Source organism: Sparus aurata, chromosome 7, assembly GCF_900880675.1.
Source record: "Sparus aurata chromosome 7, fSpaAur1.1, whole genome shotgun sequence".
Classification (NCBI taxonomy): Eukaryota; Metazoa; Chordata; class Actinopteri; order Spariformes; family Sparidae; genus Sparus; species Sparus aurata.
In genome coordinates this window covers 1881282-1899885 of record NC_044193.1, presented here as the reverse complement: position 1 = coordinate 1899885, position 18604 = coordinate 1881282, and the positions used below count along the sequence as shown (strand labels likewise).

At 42.8% G+C, this 18604-nt stretch overlaps 2 protein-coding genes across 4 annotated transcripts in view; both read right to left on the bottom strand.

Annotated features, from left to right (window-relative positions):
- Positions 1 to 18604, bottom strand: part of LOC115585697 (uncharacterized) — a 510933-nt gene that overhangs the window by 292784 nt on the left and 199545 nt on the right. The gene's annotated exons all lie outside the window — the stretch shown is intronic.
- Positions 1 to 18604, bottom strand: part of LOC115584956 (PDZ domain-containing protein 4-like) — a 50353-nt gene that overhangs the window by 8718 nt on the left and 23031 nt on the right. For 2 of the 3 annotated variants that reach the window (XM_030422925.1, XM_030422926.1), the window contains exons 3-9: positions 16884 to 16937; positions 12209 to 12311; positions 10849 to 11125; positions 10680 to 10764; positions 8272 to 8370; positions 7848 to 7910; positions 3656 to 3757 (exon numbers count right to left, since the gene is read on the bottom strand). In XM_030422925.1, the coding sequence (XP_030278785.1) occupies positions 3656 to 3757; positions 7848 to 7910; positions 8272 to 8370; positions 10680 to 10764; positions 10849 to 11125; positions 12209 to 12311; positions 16884 to 16937 (783 nt within the window). The remainder of the gene's footprint in view (positions 1 to 3655; positions 3758 to 7847; positions 7911 to 8271; positions 8371 to 10679; positions 10765 to 10848; positions 11126 to 12208; positions 12312 to 16883; positions 16938 to 18604) is intronic. The other variant, XM_030422927.1, reaches the window with a different exon arrangement.

The following is an 18604-nucleotide window of genomic DNA, read 5'->3' as shown; positions in this document are numbered from 1 at the left end:
TACGTGGTCTAAAATCTGTTTTATTTGTTTCTCCACAAACATTTGGCGACACCTGAAAATGAACTTCCAACCACTTTGGGTGTCCGAGCCTCAGGTTGAGAAACCAAAGCTTTTGGAATAACGTACCAACCTTTAAGATGAGAACATCAGGGTTCTTGTACCTCATGTATTTGAGCTGATCTCACTGATTATTTCTTGAAAGACATAAATAAATTTAAATACAGGCAGAAGACACAGAAAGACTCAATCTGAGGCTGAACTGCAGCTTCCTGCGACCACTGAGTGTAACGGTTTAATTAAATCTCCAAATTACTGTCAATATATTAATCATACATCAACAGTGTTGTAGTCATCTACTTAGTTCTGCTCAGTTTTAATAGGATTGTTATGTATGAGCAGCTTTCAGTGTGTGTGTGTGTGTGTGTGTGTGTGTGTGTGTGTGTGTGTGTGTGCACATCTTCTTGTGCATCTCCACTTGTGTGATTAAGGTGTGTCTGTCTGTGTGTGCGTTTGTGACCTTGAAGGAAGAAACTAGGTCACTTGGGATAAATATCCTCTCCTCCGTTTCCTCTCTCCATCCATCATCCCCTCATCCTCGCATCATTTCATCCATCTCTGATTCGTTTACCTCCCCCACCTATCAGCTGACTTCACCGCAGGATGTTGTAAAATACATTATGTTTTTCGATTTCGAATGTATCCATGTGCATTGAACTCCCTGAACGGTTTTATTGTGTATCAGCATCTTTTATTATCCAGAAATCTGTTCAAATCATCTTGAGCTTCTTCCAGAGATCCAAACTGCATCTACCAGTCTGTAGGATAAAGTTATTAAACGGATACTGAGTAAAGATTTTGTTTTTAAGCTCCTTTTTTTCACTGTCAGGACACTAGAGAGGCTGATTATGTGACGTCTGTCCTGAATGTAGCACTGGAGGGATCGTCATTAAAAATAAAACACTTCATCAGGATATTTCCTGACAGCCTGGATGAGAGTTGTGCAGAGATTAATCAGGCGTCACACAGACAGACGTGTGGACGTACGTAACAGTTTACTGCTTTCCCAGGAATAATAACCACAATTCAATTTAAAAACACATTTATAGAACATTATTCTGAGTGTTTTCTCTCTCTTTCATTGCTGCTCTCCCACCAGCTCCTTCTAATTAGTTTTTTGCTTCGTCGATAAACATCCATCATCTCCTGTTCTCTCATAACGCGGAGATCTGACGGGCCGACGCGTCACAGCTGTCTGAATACTGCAGCCGGCTGACTGACTGACTGAGTGACGGCTCATTTGATTTAGTTGAAATGTGACTGTACACACACACACACACACACACACACACACACACACACACACACACACACACAGTGCAGATTCAACACTGAATATGTATGCGTGTGTGTGTTTTTCACTGACATGTATAAATACACCGTCCTGCAGTTCCTCCTCTGTCAGCACATGTGGACACACTCTGGGACCTGCTGTCATACTAGAAACATTTATCATGACTGTGTGTGTGTGTGTGTGTGTGTGTGTGTGTGTGTAGTGCAGACACACAACCTCCTGAATTTCCATCCTGCCTCTCGGATCAGGATTTCATGTTTGCAGCAGTCGGTGCCTGACGTGTAAAGCCGTGCATCAGATTGTTATTTGAATATTCTGCAGTTTGAGGTTCATAATATTACATCATTATATACTTGTGATTTTATCTACACTGTGTAAGAGTCTTAATAAAATGTATTTAAGATATATCTTTATTTACTTTGTTTAGTGCAGCATGTTTGGTGATCTGTGTTTATGGTTCATGGCAGGACGATGTTTTTTAATTCATATATTTTTCTATGTGCAGTACAGGTGACGAATGTGAACATACATATATATAACATGGCACAAGATGAGACGGAGGAACTTATAACAGAGAAACAAAAAATAAATAAATGAATAAAATCAGCAAAAAAGACAAACAATGAGAAGATTTGACACTGTATGGAGTTAAAGAGGGCATAGTATATTTTATTATATATATTATTATTTTTAATAAGTGGGTAAATGAATTAAATGAGACAAAATGTAGAGTGAGTAAATCGAATAACTACATAAAGAAAAATATGAGAAAAAAATATATATAATTATTATATACATATACACATGGAGAATTTTATTTAATTTTACTTTATTTCCCCTTTTTTATTTTAGTTTATTATTATTATTATTATTATTATTATTATCATCATTAGTGGTTGTCTGTTAATATGACCACTATAATTATAATTACATAGAATATGTATTTACTTCTTTATTCACTTATTTTATTTTATCCTCTTTCCTGCTTTTGATGGCAGGACGATGTTGGCGTCGTGGTTTCAGTTTCTATGTTTTCAGTGTGTTTTAGTATCATTATGATTTTTCATGTTTTCTGAGTCTTGACGATGTCGATGAGCCACACTGTTCGACAAATGTTCTTTTTTCTCAAAAGTCACAAAATTGAATCTGTTGCTAATAGGAAACATGAAGTCGATACTTCAGGGAAATTATTTTTTGAGTTGGCTTCTTTTTAAGAATCACTGGCACTGCTGCACACCTCCATCTTATTCACCTGTTTGGGTAAAAGGATATGTCAGAGTCGTATCTTTAATTTAAAACAAATGACTTAAAGTAAAAGCAACATGCTGGTTCGTTCACCAGATAATTCATTTCTTTAGATTTTGTTTCAGAGTTTTACCTGAAGACTCTTTTCCTTTTAATCATGATTGTAATTTTAGAAATATCACGACTTCCACGACGTCCTGATGTTTCCTCTCCCCAAGACCACACCAACAAAAATGTATTCATGACAGCGACTTTTCTGTTTTCATCTCTCTCTACACATTATTGTAAACAAAACCTCAGGCCTGAATCAGGGTCAATGTTTGCTTAGCTGGCCAATCAATATTCTGTATATTGCGCCTCAGACTGTTTTTCCCTTTTTGTGCCTCCAATACAAATGAATGCTCATCTTTACTCATCTAACTGCATACTAAATATTCTCTCTTCTGTATTCTTGCTGGTTAGTTTTGCTTCACGATCAACATCGTAGCGGATGGAGGGCAGAAGATTAGATCTCCCCGAACAGATCGAGTCAGGGTTCAGGGCTGACGATGGCATTTAGAGAAATATCACGAGGTCACTGAAGTCAATATTCAGAGAGCGAATGTGTTCTGGAAAAACAGTTGTGTTTAAAACTGTGAGGGCCAGGAGATCAAATTGTTGGAAAAAGTTAAGTTTGGTTTACAAGTGCTGGAGGGAGGTCACAGGAGGGATCTGTTGTGTATGTGAGTCACAGATCGATGGATAAAACAACCAACAACCAAACTGTGAGTCTTTGCTCTCCTGTCGGCCATCTTTAGCAGTGACACGGAGAGAAAGTAGGTTAGTGACGCAGGCGAGAGAGACGGTTACACCTCCAGGTTTGGATGTGAGGACGACTTCTGGACCGGAACCTGAGAGAGCGTCACTTTGTTTTATATCAGCATAAATTCTATTGCTGTTAAACGAAACAGAAGTGAGAGTTGACGCTGTAACTTTGGATCATGTAGTTCACTGCAGTCTGTTTATCAGCAGCGTTGATGTAGAGCGACGGTGTAACTGTGTCGTGTCCTGTGATGTCACCTCTATATCGGGCCGGGCCAGCAGCAGGGAGAAGTTGATGCTGTCCTCTCGGGTCAGGATGGCCACCGCCTCCTCTCTGTTCTGAATGTCCACGCCGTTGATCTGGAAGAGACGAGCGGAGGTAAAGAGATCAGTTACTGTAGATAATCAGATTAATCCAGATGAACCAGTCTTGTTAGTTAAGAGAGTTTAAATCTCTGGGTTTTGGACTTTTGTTCAGACAAAACAAAACATCTAAAGACATCGACGCGGAAGTATTTTTCTCGTCTTATTATTAACTTAACAAACAATTAATCTAAAAAATAATAATCAGTCCATTTTCACTCCCAACATGTTAAATACAGCAGCTGTTAACCGTCTCGTGTCGCTTGCTGAAGCTCCCGTCTAGAAACGACAGAATCTGGACTTTCTGTCTGGAGACGAAGGGTTTGCATCGCGTTTGTGACCAAGAGTTTAGATTTGTGAAGTTATGTTCCATAAGTAAAGTACCTAAATGACATAACTCAGGTTTTTTTTAACCTGAAGTATGATCTTTTCCAGAAGAGTGAGGAAGAAAAACAGAAGCACGCTAAAGTCTCTCCATGTGAGGTTTCATTTGGATGAAGGACGCGTGTTTTCAGTTAAAATACGATAGTAGAGAATATCCACACGGCTTCGAAAACATGATTATGTCACAGATATTTCAAGGAGACACCACATCAGTCCAGAAGGCCTTTATCTCGCTGACATCACTGATTCGCTGTCTGGTAACCATGGCGATGCCAGGTGCTGCCGGTGCACCTCATCTCCGACGCTGTTCTGTCGAGGCCGGCGGCGGCGGCGGGGTCAGAGGATAACGAGCGCAGAAATGTCAGCGAGATAAATGTATTCGCTGGTGTGGGCGTCGCGTCACAGCTGAATCAGAAACAAGTTTCAGCAGAATAAAAAGGTTGAACTGCTAATTATCTCTGACTGCTCTTAAAAAACTGTAATGTTTAAATGTTTCTTCTAATCAATCATTTGTTAATACATTCTGTTGTTGTCTCAGTTGGTAAATATTGAATTATTTTAATTAAGTACATGAATCTAAACTAATAATGATGTTGTACAACTTCAAGTGCTTTACTGCAGATAAATAATACTGAATTAATCATAAGTTATATAATCAACACATATGAGCGTCTCACTGTTCTGTGATTCTCTGCTGGGTGGAGCCGCTGCAGGACGAACCTCAACAGACCGTCAACGTTCCAGCACACACCAGGATACGACTGATGCTGTTTTATCAAGTATAACATTTAAAACTACACATGCTGAGGTCACGTTCCCCAAAACTAATACACTCCAAAAAGTCCAAAACAGAGTCCATGTACACAACTACAAACGCAACCGAGTTACGTGAGATAACAAGATCCAAATTTGCAAACTGGGGAAACAATAAGAGGACCTGGAAGCTCGTTCTGCTCTGAGAAGGATGAAATCCACCATATATGATGATGGCAGATGATTGTTTCCAGCTAACGAGTGCATGTTGTGATCTATTACTGCTGGTGTGTTCAAAGTCACAACTCTTTTGTTCCTGCATGCATCTGAAAACACAAACTGCTGCCATTGTTTGGTTTCGTGACAGAAGGAGTCTGTGTGATGAAGGATATCTGCAGCAGTATACTGTCTCTCTCTCAAAGTAAATAAATCAAGTATAAAAAGTTTCATGCAGCCGGATCGCTGCTGCGTCAACTTTCATTAATTCTGATGTGAATATGAAGTGATCAGTTCAGTTTGATGGCGGTTTCAAACAGCTGAACTGTGCGGTGGTAACTCAGGGTGACAGCGTTGTCTCCCCCTCCATCTCTCTCCCTGCCTCGGTCTATTTTTAGGACAGCAGTAACTGGGCTGCTCACCGCTCGCTCTGATTGGACGAGCCCGTCCCTGGGGTTGCAGGTATACATTTACATAGTTTGATTTGGATCTATTATTAACACTAACAGAGCCGGTTAATGTGGCAGAGGACGTGTTTGTGTTTTCAACCTGCAGGAGTCGTACTGAAGGTCGACACTCACGAGGTCTTTAAAACAAAAAAGATTTGATCCCTCGTCAGCGTGAGTGTGTCAGTGATCCTCAGCTGTAGCTAGTTACCGTTAGCTTATTAGCTCGTGGCTCAGTCGCTTCTCTTAATTCAGTAAAAGAAAAACTTGTATTTGTCATGACTGTAGATCTGTTTGTTGTGTTCTTGTCTGGTTTTGTCTTGTGTTTTCTTGTATTTGATTTCCATGTCTCTGTATCTTGTCTTGTGTCTTGTTTTTCCCATGGCCTCATGTGTCCTTTAAGTTCTCCTGTGTATTTTCCTATGTTCCCTCTGGCTCCCTCTGTCCATTGCCCTGGTCCCTTCATGTGCTCCTCCCCTTCGTTACCTCACCTGTTGGTCCACCTCACCTGTTCCTCGTCTTGTCATCAGTGTTTGTGTATTTAGTCTCTGTGTTCCCTTCACTCCTTGTCTGGTCATTGTTCTTGTCAGCGTCCGTCTTTGTCCATGCTCCATGCTCCAGTTCCTGTGCCTCTGCCTCTGTCTGTTCCTTGTTCCCCCACGGTATGTGTTTTTGGAGTTTTGCATTTTGCACTTTTGATTTGAACTTTGCCTTTTTCTTTGTACTTTGGCTTGCCTTTAGTTGCCACTTTGCCCTGCTTTAATTTGCTACTTTGCCTCGCTTTCATTTGCTACTTTGCCTGCTTCTGTTTTTGTGTTCAGCTTTTAAATAAAGCTCGCCTTTTGTTCCCCACGCCTTGCCTCTCGGGTTTAACTGCATTTGGGTCCACCTTCCCCTTTTCCATAGTCTCCCCTTTTACCCCAACCTGACAGTATTCAGACGTTGTACGCTTGAAAACTTTAGTCAGGTTTCTTACATTTGGCGTCCCATGAAAGACGTCTTTGACATCACTCTGTTGGTGATGTTGGTTAACTTTCAACATGTTTAAGTTGCTCTGTTAATGCAGTAGAATACTTTTTATACAATCAGAAGAAAGTCGTCAAATGTCAAAAGATCTCAGGAAGAGTACACTCTTAGAAAGGATGTGTTGAACAGTGACGCAAAAAATGTGTTACATGTAAAACACATTTTGTGTGGATTTCAACACAAGATGTGTAAAAAAAAAAAAAAGCTTAAAAAGATTAAGATTTGACAATTTAACACAATTTGTGTGTTATTTTATGTGGTGGGAGGGGGCGCCATTTCTTCATGTTCACTGTCCGCGCCACAGAGACAAAGACAAAGGAAAGCAAGATGGAGGCTGCTTCTCCCGGTGTGCTCGGTGTGTTCGGTGTGTTCGGTGTGCTCGGTGTGCTCTAACCCTTCAGTGAGTTTCCATATAACTTACTAGTTTATATAAATGTATCTCACCAGACTGTAAAGTGTTAGGGTAAATTCGACATGTGTATATAAGCCACTAACTCAATCGTATTTTTAGGAAAATTCATCATGAACATTGCATTTTATTCAGCAGGGCTGCCTAGCTAACGTTAACCTAACGTTAGCTAACTTCCATCGTGATTTTGAAGTTTATTTCTAGTTTATTTCTACCTAACTACCGAAATTACACAACATAAAATACCGTTAGGACAATATAGTAAACGGTTGCTCATTTCGGTGAAGTCGCCATTAAAGGTGAACAAATAACGTTAGCTAACTGGGTTTGAAGTCAACACAACAGCAATTCATTAACATTAACGCAGCCGCAGAGTTTGGGTTTGAACGTAACACAACTACTAATTACTTTAACTACTGTGATAAGAGTTTTAACAGGAGATTTGTGTTGCGTTTTCAAACACAGTAATTGTGTTAAATATAACACAAAATGTGTAGTCTTTATATAGTCACATTAATGTGACACAACTTGTATTAATATTAAAACATCAGTTTTAAGAGTGTAAACAGTCGTCTCCAGTAAAGAAATCCAATCACCAGCAGCTACACGGATACGTAGAAACTTTAAGTTCTTCAGGTTGAATTGTTATAATGCTGTGGTTAACATCTGTTAAAGTTTAGGCATAAAAACTTCACGACATGTCGGTCAGCTCATATACAGGTAACGTGATATGACACATATTGTTAAATTGTTGACGTGTAAATCGTACAAATTTAATCAGTGGTGCACAGAAATGGCGCCGGGGCTGAATAAAGACAGAAGAACCGGAGCGGTGAGCGTCAGTGTTGTGTACCTGTAGGATCCGGTCACCCTCTCTGATGCGTCCGTTCTTGGCTGCGATGCTGTTTGGATTAACCTGAAGTGACGGAGGGAGGAAGAGAGAGGTAAACAAAGCACTGAAGGAATCAATAAATGACCTCGTGAATTAAGAAACCGATAAATTAATCATGACCGCGTGAATACATGAGTGAGTGCTTCGGTGTGAGCCGGCTGAATGATTCAAAGGTAAGATAAAGGATGGAGTGATTAGTGGATGGATGTAATAAATAAGTAAACAGAGGAGAAACTAAACGTATGAAGGTAAAAGAAGAGAAAGTGATTAATTGAATAAGAAACTGGATTTATGAGTTTATGTTTTATGCACACGGAGTGAAAAGATAAATGTTGGAGGTTGATTAAACTGAGCAGAGTGAAGAGAAGATGTTTTCCTTCATCACCTCTCCGACATAAATCCCAAGATCCTCCTCGTCGTCCGTCCTGTAGCAGACCGTCAGACCCAACTTCTCCTGCTGACTGGACTTGTACAGCTCCACCTCCTGGAGGAACAGAGGAAGGAAGAGTGGTGGATGGTCTGAGCTGGTTTATGAAGGGCGGCGCTGATCTTTAGCTGATCTTCAGACCAGAGAGGGTGGTGAAGCGAAGTTAGCCTCATGAAACAAGCGATGCTAGAAGCTTAATGAATGCTCGCAGGGCCGGCTGGTGGTTTGTTCGATGTTTGTGGGTCTCAGCTGGTCTTGTGTGATTGACTCAGGTACACGAGTTATTGGAAGATTGGGTTTCCTCAGATTGCATATTTTCCAACCAGGATATGAGGAGGACGGCTGAATCTCTCATATCAGTGGATTTTAAATCTAATCTAAATCTGAAACACCTAAGAAAACCCCAAAATGCACCACTGCAAACCACGTGAGAACGTTCACTCTGCTTATTGGTCCGATGTTTCTGGTTCATGAACGAGTAACAGAAGCCATTTTTAGACAGGGCACCAAGCCGCCAATCTGCCCGTCGTTTTGGTGGCTCGGTCCGCGGTTTTAGACAGAGAGCGGCAAATTGGGGGTCTGTTCTGGTCCGCTGATTTTCCGCCTAGGAGGGCACACTTATTTCCGCCTCGCCTGCTATCTAAAAACGAGGCGGCAATGTGCCGGCCTCTGCGTGAGCTGGGCGGAGGTGTCGATGACCTGCACTGTTGTCCGACCCACAGCCGGGGAGTTTTAAAACCAGGAAACAGCTGATCACAGCAGTCAGTCCTTCACTTCATCCGCGGACGTCAAGATGAACAACTGGACAGCCGCTGAGATCCAGGAGATGCTAGCGTCTCCTCGGTCTCTGTAGCCGTTTTGTTGTGTTAGCTTGTTGTTGTAGCAGCAAGCTAAGACCGGTCGCTACTTTCAAATTAAAAGCCCCCGCTAAGAACCCAGTTCTAAACTCCAATGGGGTGCAATGTAAAGCTCTTATTTTGAAGACAAATTCAACCTGCTTCACTGTTCACAGCCCAACTTCGAGCTTCACGTCACGTCACATGTTTACGCCTACCTCAGAGGCGGCTTTTGGAAAAGGAGGAATATTACGCCTCCGTTTTAGAAAGACAGGCCAGCACATTGCCGTCCTTACCTTGGAGCAAATGTGCTGCCTTTTCTATCTAAAAAGGGCTAAAGTAAGGTTCTTTGTTCTGGACTGGAACTGGAACTCAGTGAGAAGCCAGATCACGAGTCCACCAGGACCAAACCACTTCAGAGCTGGTTCTGCATTGTTTTTGTGAGCAGCTGAGTGAGATTACTGCGTTCACAGCTGCCACAGCGAATCACACCAAAGAGGAACGATTGAACCGGAGTTCAATCACTAACGAGATCAGCTGGGACTAAGAAAGGTCAGCAGCGACCATCAAAGTCCAGCTGAGACTATGAAAGTCGAGTCTTGACCCTCATCGCAGCGACGACCTGGTTTATCTGGACGGCGTCGACAGAGGAAATCAAACCTGAGGTGATGCAGGGAGGAAAAGGAGGATGTCGTCGAGGGAACAAAGGAAAGAAGGACATTAAGAAGTGATTTAAGATATAATGATGGTAACGATTAGAAAATGTCTCTTTGGGAGAAGAAGCAGAAAGGTTTCCACTTTGTTGACTTCTTTAATGACTCAGTCTGAGGAAACAGCAGCGAATCAGCAGAGCAGAAACAGAGAAAAGTGCCGCTCAAGCTAAACGCAGCCGTCCATTAGAGCCTGAGAGCCTCTCTTCAAAGGTTAAGACCAGTCTGACCGTCATTTCTCCAGCGAACACGACGGCTTGTAGGAGTCGATCTGTTTCAGTAACACGTCTGGAGGACAAGAAGAAATATCTATATTCCCTCTTCTGTCCTCATTCCTGCTCCTTTTCCATCCACCAGGTCTCGTTTCAGTCAGTCATCGTTCAGTTTATCTGTCGATGAACTTCCTCCCTTTCTTTCTTCATTCATTTTCACACTCAATTATTTATCTTCTACTTCTATTCATTTATTTTCCTGTTTCTCTGCTGCGATCCCACATTCTCTTACCCCAACCTTCCCCTCCCTCCCGTCACTTCCGTCTGTTTCTCAGAAGCCATTTTGTCGTATTTTGTAGGACTGTCAGATATCCTGAATGACGTCTTCCCCAAGTGAGAGCTCCTCTGAAAATGGCTCATCAATCAACTCTGTTTGAAAGAAAATCGGAGTCTTTCCTCTCTGCCTGCGTTCGTCCTCGTACATGTGCTCTTCATGTAGTCACAGATGTGCAGCTGGGATGTCAGGAGTTCCTCTCAGCTCGGTAACAGAAGGTTAAATACCTGGAAACTGTTGACAGCCAGATGTCTGACGGCGGCGGAGCTCTCACCTCGTACTCCAGGTCATCCTGTCTGTCCACCTCATGGTTGGAGACATCGAAGTAGTCATCGGGGTCGTTGTACTCGAACACACAGCTGGAGGGACGAGGGAGGGAGAATCAATCCCCGTCATATCTAACATTATTGATTCAGCTAAAAAGACAACAGGCCAGGACTTACAACTCATTGATCCCATACGGTGCCACAAGGTGGGGGAGAGGGGGAGAGGGTGGAGGTGGTGGAGGGGAGGAGCCGCCTCCACCGCCACCACCGCCGCCGCCGCCTCCCCCTCGGCCGTGGTGATGGTGGTGGTGACCTCTGCTCTTCCCCACTGTCACGATGTTCTGGAAGCTGATGTCCGTCTGCGTGGCGTTGTCGACGCAGTCGGGGATCGCCACCATGGCGACAGAGTAGATGGAGCTGCTGCCGGTCCCGTTACCGCTGCACACCAACGTACCTGAGAGGTGGAGGAGGCTCAGGTTAACCGAACACACCACTGTGACTGTAAAGATATGAAAACAAGTTATAATCTGTGTGACGATTGTTCAGTCATCTGCCGCTGTTCGAGTTTCTAAACCAGCCGAGTCATCAGGATGAAGTGTTGGCAGTGAAGGTTTGTACGTTTGTTTCTAAAACGGTTCATATCACGTTCACGTTACACATTTACATCCTGACTTTCATGTCTGGAGGTGGAGGGGACGATGGTGGAGGTACAGCTGACAGTGACCTGAGTTCTAGACCTCGTTTCAATATTTGTAATCGTCACACCAACTGGTGCGACAAAAAAACAGTAATCAAAAGTTGTGATATCTTCAGATGAGATTGGAGCAATTTAACACGTTTTAAAGCCTAAACATGATGTTTTCTGAACGCTAACCACGTGGGTTTTAAACCAGAACCACAACGTAAGCACAGCACTGTCACACGAGGAAAGTGAAGGCCGACTCTACAGACACATGAAGTTACAACATAAAGAAATGAAAAGTCTATCAGTGGTTACATCACCAACATTTTTTCAGGCGGTGGCGTTCAATCAAACACGTTTTTTCAAGTAAACGAAGGATAAAAAAATCTGAAGTCGGAGAGGAAACAGATGACATCTGACTGAAATTGAATCCGATGAGCAGAACTGATAAAACGCTGCAGTTACATCAGAATAGATGGTAAAAGTCAAGCGATAACACTGAAATATTTGATGTTTACGAGAGGAAAGAGATGAGAGGAAGTGTCAGGCGTCATGACGAGGAGGGAAGAGATAAAAGCGGTGAGGAATGAGACGAGGCGGAGGGCGCAACAGCTGCTGAAACTCGACAGGACGACGAGATCAGATGAAAACGTTAGATGAGACGAAATGAGGCAAGAACGTGGGAAAGAGGATAAAGCGAGGGTCGCGTTAGAAGTAATGAAGCGAGATGATATTAAAAGATGAGATAAGAAAGACGAGGAGGAGGATTTGTGTGTCGACGCTTCAAAGGAGGAACACCTGTGTGAACGGAAAAGAGGTAAAAGCTGTGATTGATGATAAAACGTGTCTGATTACCTTTCCTCCTGTGACTCTTGCGGATCGACCCGGATTGCTGCAAAGACTCCTGGGAGTTTTGTGGTCGGTCTAGTGGGAGCTGAGAGGCCCTCCGTCCTCGGACCTGACCAGAGATGAGACGTACAGTATTTAATTATCAGAATATAATTAATATACAGTAACTACAGAATAAATACTGTTCATATGGAGGACAGTTAAGGTGGAACTGCTGTCTTCCAGCAACAACTATCCACGCGAGATCTCACGTGACTTTTCCGGCTTTTAATTTTAGTATTGTTTCTTATATGAGGCTCCTTTTTCAACTTCAAGGTCAATATTGTTTTTCGCTAACGACAAAACAACAAATTATCCTGCGTTTATATGGAACTAAGCTTTAGGAGCGTTCCACCTTAACTGTCCTCCAGGTTACGTCACATTCTGAGATCGACACTTCTCCACTGGCAGGACGGCGGCGAGCGGAACAAGCTACTGCTAACATGAGTTGTTCAAAAACCTTCTTTTTAGTAACTCTGTGTACACAAACAATGTTCTCAATGCTCGTGTTCATGTGTAGAGACCCTGGTGATACTACCAGCAAAGTTTCATGTTGTGTCGAGACTTCTTACTGTTTTAAAAATAGAGATTTTGATGCTATCGTAAAAGCGCCCGTAGCACTCCCATTGAAAATGAGTTTGAGCCGAAAACGAAAATACGGTAAATCTTAAAAGTGCCTCTTTCATCATAATTATGCTTTTACACGAAGGTTTGACTCAGATACAAATAGACCCTAGGTTGCATTTTGGTGAGAGTTTCACTTTAACCTGTGGTAACGTCACAATATCGGCGTTACCTCCACAGACGTGACAGCTCTGCCTGCATTATCTTTTCAAAATAAAAGCCATGATGATTCGATATTGTGACGAATATCGCATACGGCAGCAAATATCGCGATATTTGATAATATCTAATATCGCCTCGCGTCAAATTCACTGTCGTACTTTTTAAAATGTTAAATATCTAGCAGCATTTAGCGCCGTGAAAACGTATTATTTACCCACAACAGTTTGTATTTAGTGCAAGCAGCATGTACAAGTACAATGATGAAATCATGGACAATGAAACAGTCACCTAATCCATCATGTTGATTTATTTACATCCAATTTAGTGGGAACACTCAGATTTTAATTACAATTGAGGAAATCTTATTTACACTACACAGATTTTCCACCAATATTTTGAATACAACAATATTCAGAATTAGGTTCGGGTCATGTAAACACCGTCTTCTGTTTCGATAATCCTAATCAGGCTTTTGTAGCATCATATGAATATGAAGGTAGTCTTCTGGTTTCAGGAGCTTTCAGAATATTTGCCTTAAAATCAGGTTTTTACGGCAGTTTACGTCTCCAATCAGCTCTGTGCGCCGTAAACAAGCTGAGGTAGACACAAACTTTAAGTATCATGAAAGACATCAGCAGGTTTTTCGCAACGTCGACCTTTTCACTTTCATTGCTGCATGTGAATATTGTGTTCATGTAAAGTGTAGCCATTGACTTTTAACGAGAGAGGAAGCAGCGTGACGCGGAAACATTCAGCTCTACTTTTCATCTCTCTACTGTGTGTTCTTAATCTCAATTAGAGCTCGAGGTTACAGACGATATGCTTCGGTGTGAAACGCTGAACAAAACTCCAACGGACCTCTTTAATGAGAGCAACACCGAATACATGCAGGGCGTCTGTGTGTGCAGTTTATTAAAGAGGTCGAGCTTCGTAGCTTCTCCTGAACTCCTGTGGTGTTCGCTGGCAGCTCGTTTCACATCTGACAGAAACACAGTTAAAGATTCTCTCTGCTCGTGTCTGCAGGCGTCAGGTGGACGGCTGATGTTCGTGTAGGAGAAAAACTGGTAGTTAAAGGAACATTCCGGTGTAAGTTTAATCCATGGTCTAACACACCGTGAAACTGTGTTAGACTCCCTCTCGAGAGATCAAGTTAGCAGACCGCTAATTTACGGAGTTTTATCAACCTCAGAAACGACCGCACGACAACAATACACTGCAGTAAATGGATCCAAATATAAACCGCCACCAAAAAGCCACAAATAATGCTCAGAACAGCACCAAACTTCAGCAACAGTACAAATAGGGTCTCAGCACATAGTCCGGGGCATCTAACCTCCACTAGCTTAGCTGGATTTCTACTGAAAAGCTGACTAAATTTACCACTCTTCTGCAGCAGCTTCCTGTTGACGGGAAGTCCCGACGAGTCGATTACCGAGTGCAGTAGAGTTCCGCGGCTCATGGATGAAAATGTATGATTATGACTCCATGGAAAAGCAATCAAAGTTCATATGTGTCTTACCTGCCAGTTTATAACAGTTATTATCGAGAGCGGACAGGGAAAAGAACGGAATTGAGCATTTCTAACCGCACTCGGTAATCGTCGCGTCGGGACTTCCCCGACCCGGAAGCTGATGGAGGAGAGTTGAAGTCTGTTTTTAGCTTCACAGTAGAAATCCAGCTAAGCTAGCGGAGGTTAGATGCCCCGGACTATGTGCTGAGACCCTATTTGTACTGTTGCTGAAGTTTGGTGCTGTTCTGAGCATTATTTGTGGCTTTTTGGTGGCGGTTTATATTTGGATCCATTTACTGCAGTGTATTGTTGTCGTGCGGTCGTTTCTGAGGTTGATAAAACTCCGTAAATTAGCGGTCTGCTAACTTGATCTCTCGAGAGGGAGTCTAACACAGTTTCACGGTGATTTAGACCATGGATTAAACTTACACCGGAATATCCCTTTAAGAACAAATCTCACTGAGACCTGAAAGAGATCTTCACATTAAACACGTCCGCAGCAGCAACAGACACATAGAAATCATAAAAATCGATCCTGAATGTGAAACAGAGACCTGAAGCCTCGTGCACAGACGAGATGACAAGAAGAAACATGTGCTGAGTATCAGTCAACAGATTGTCCAGCAGATTTTGAGGCTATGAGACATTTTTATTTGACTTCATTTGAATAGAAGATGAAATTGATATCACAGCCTGCAGGCGGCGCTAGAGAAACGAGAGTGGAAAGCTCAAAATGGAAAAGGGTTCATCATCTGGGGAGCATGAACGAGTTCAGTTCGTTTAACGTTAAATTCTTCAAATGTTCTCTGAAGGTCACTCGAATCAAATCGGACTTTGAATATCTACCGTGAAGTTCATGCAGATCTGAGCGTCCGAAAAAACATCTGAAGAATAAGATTAATGATTCAAGAGTTCAGAAATCACCTGAGGAATATGTTTAAAATCCTGAAGGTGGAACAGAGAAAACACAGGATTCAAGGTCGCGGGCTGCCTAATAATGAATCAAGGCAGCTGCATAATTCAGAGCCCGCGGTCTCCAGAGTTTGAGCTAATAAATCAACTTTAATCGGCCAGTTTTCAAAATGCTTCGTGTTTCGTTCGAACACACTGGAGGTTTTTAATTATTTATTTATTTTCTGGGGAACTACGACATGTTGCAGAAATCTGGAAAATGGGTAAATACCAGTTAGGATCATGTGAACAGTCATTATCCTCCCATATTTCACGGCTCTCTGCGGCTTTCCAAACATGAGGGTCTGCACCTGTTTCTCATTACCCACAATGCCCAGCACCGGAGGCTCGCTTAATTACTTGGAACTCATTTCTGAAAACTGCTGCTGCATTATTCTGCCCCTGTTAGAGGACGGAGGCAAACGACGATCCGGATTTTGCTCTTTTATTCTGAAAAGACAATAAAGCGAACGTGTTTGCAGAGAGGCTGCGTGTCGCAAACTGCTGCAGTTTTAATCAAGATTTAATCGATTCAGGCGGCAGAACATGACGTGTGATCTTTTAGCTTCCACCTTCCAACTTTAATGAGTGACACACAGGAACAGAACTGAGCTTTTACCTCCAGAACCTCCTTAAATACCAGGTAACCATGACAACAGAACCTCTCGCAGTGGTGTCAGTGATGAACTGTCTTTTTCCTCTCTGATATTTATTCTGATACCAGTTACTTGTCATTCAGAGATTGGAGGTAATGAAGTACAAATACTTAGTTACTGTACTTCAGCAGATGTTTCATGTATCTGTGACTTCTCCTCTCTACATCTGAACACAAACATCTCAACTTTCTCCTCCTCATGTTTTCACAAGAGGCTCGTTACTTTAGTTTGATGCATTCGAGGGGAATTATTAATTATTTTCACAAGACTGGTGTCGACCTATCAGAGCACATCACGCACAGCAGATGAGTGAGACGAGACAAAGACGTAAGAAGACGTAAAGAGTTAGAGACGGAGACTCTGAATGTGATATGATAGAAATCTCTAGAACATGTTTGTTGTTACTTCAACTCGGAGGTTTATTCAGAGAGTCACGCAGCCAAGAATATAACTTTACAAGTGGATGTGAAAAAGAAGCAGTAGTTGCTCTGAAAGATTCAACACACTTTTCAAACCCGTCGTCAGATAAATCAGTGATTAAAAGCAGCGTAGGTGACAGTCTGCGAGGAAGAACTCTATATCCATCATCAGCTTCATGGGAGTGGAGGCTTATTAAAGATGAGTGATCGGAGGCGGACGGAGGGATGTAGGACACGAGAGTCAGTGAAGAGGAAGAGGAGTCGGTCACGGAGGAGGATCATACAGGCTGACTGATGGAAAACATCCGAGTGTGTCCTACCTTCACGTTTCCTTGTCTGTCCATCGGCCGCAGGGAGTTATTCCAGCCTTTCTGCTAATGAGGAGAGAAGGCGACAGAGATAGATGGTGTTACTGAGGGTGGAGGAGAGCGAACAGAGTCAAGGAGGAAACAGAGCGATAAGAATACAGCCTGAAGAGAGACACGAACATGCAAACCAAGACGTCTTTCTGTATTTGTAGACAGAAAGCATCAGTATAATAGAGCGTTCATGGTCTTTATTATGTATTTCTTGGTGTACAGCGTGTCCTGACCTCGTCTCAGGACTGAGCCTTTTTTTGATTGACACAATATTTAATGCATCTGAGACCCTGTGCAACCGAGGTTTTGTTAAATAAAATTCCGCGTCCACACGAGTGGTGTAATAAAAATAACCGAGAATAACTCTGTACACACGCAACCGTAAAATCCGCCACCAAGTGATGCAATATACTTGTAATACATGTGCCACAGCAATAGGTGGCGATGTAAGGTAAAACGGGAAGGCTGTTTTAACCAATCAAGATAGTTTAAAACCAGAAAGGGGAAGACACAAACAACAATGGCGACTCCTTCGTTGCTCATCCTGGTGCCGCCGTTGTTGCTTTATGTTGAGCAGCTGAACATGAACACAGCTGACAGCAAGACAATAAACAACAACAACAACTTTGTCACATCAGTTTAGCGAACATCAAGCGAACGTTTACTAGATAACCACCTCTAACCACCTGCTAACTGTCGTCACTCTCTGTCTTTACATTGTTGTGCGTGCAGTATTTACAAAGGCACGCGCTCAGCTCTGATGGAAGCAATGGAAATAATCGCGGTTGTCGTATCCACACGCAGCCGCTGAAACCCGAGTCGCCTGAAAACCTCAACCTGGACTCCGGTTTCAAACGACCACGGTTTCAGTGTTCCAAAAGCACGGTTGCATGTGGACAGAACAGTAAAACCGGGAACATAACATCACGGTTGCAGAATTATCCAGGCTGGTGTGGACAGCTCCTAAAAGACAAATAAGACAGTTCAGAAAACTAGGAATTAAAAGGAACATTAAATTCTAAACAGACGACAGAAACACGAGCAGATTTGTCTCTCTGGCTCTCTCAACTCTTCTCACGTGACTTCAGGTATGATGCCGCCTGACGAGCACACGAGGAGGCACGCTGAATGAAACGAGGAGTTTTTCTCAGGTGAACTCGCTGCAGGCAGAACAGATGCTAATTTAACAGGTGAGTCTAACCTCTGGTCACTCCCGCCTCAATCAGCGGCTCATAACGAGCCGACATGCAACGAGCCGCCAGCCGCCACATTAGCATAAGTAATACAGCTGCGAGCACAGCCGAGTGTGTACCGGCGTCACTCAGGGGAAACACCTGCTACAACAACATGGAGGTTATTATTTATGAATGTGTGTGTGTGTGAGTGTGCGTGATATGTGTCATTATTAGATTCTCAAGCCTGCTGGAATCTGCAGACACACACACATCAGACTAATGCCTGAAGACACACATGCAGAACTGAAGACCTGTAAATGTACAGCTAACTGCTGCTTCCAGGTGACACACACACACTCACACACACACACACACACACACACACACACACACACACACACACAGAGACACACACACCAGCTCATGAATACTTGCATGGCTGCACACAGACATTGTCTAACACACCTCTCCTCCTCCCTGCCTTTGTTTCAGAGCTGATTGTTATGC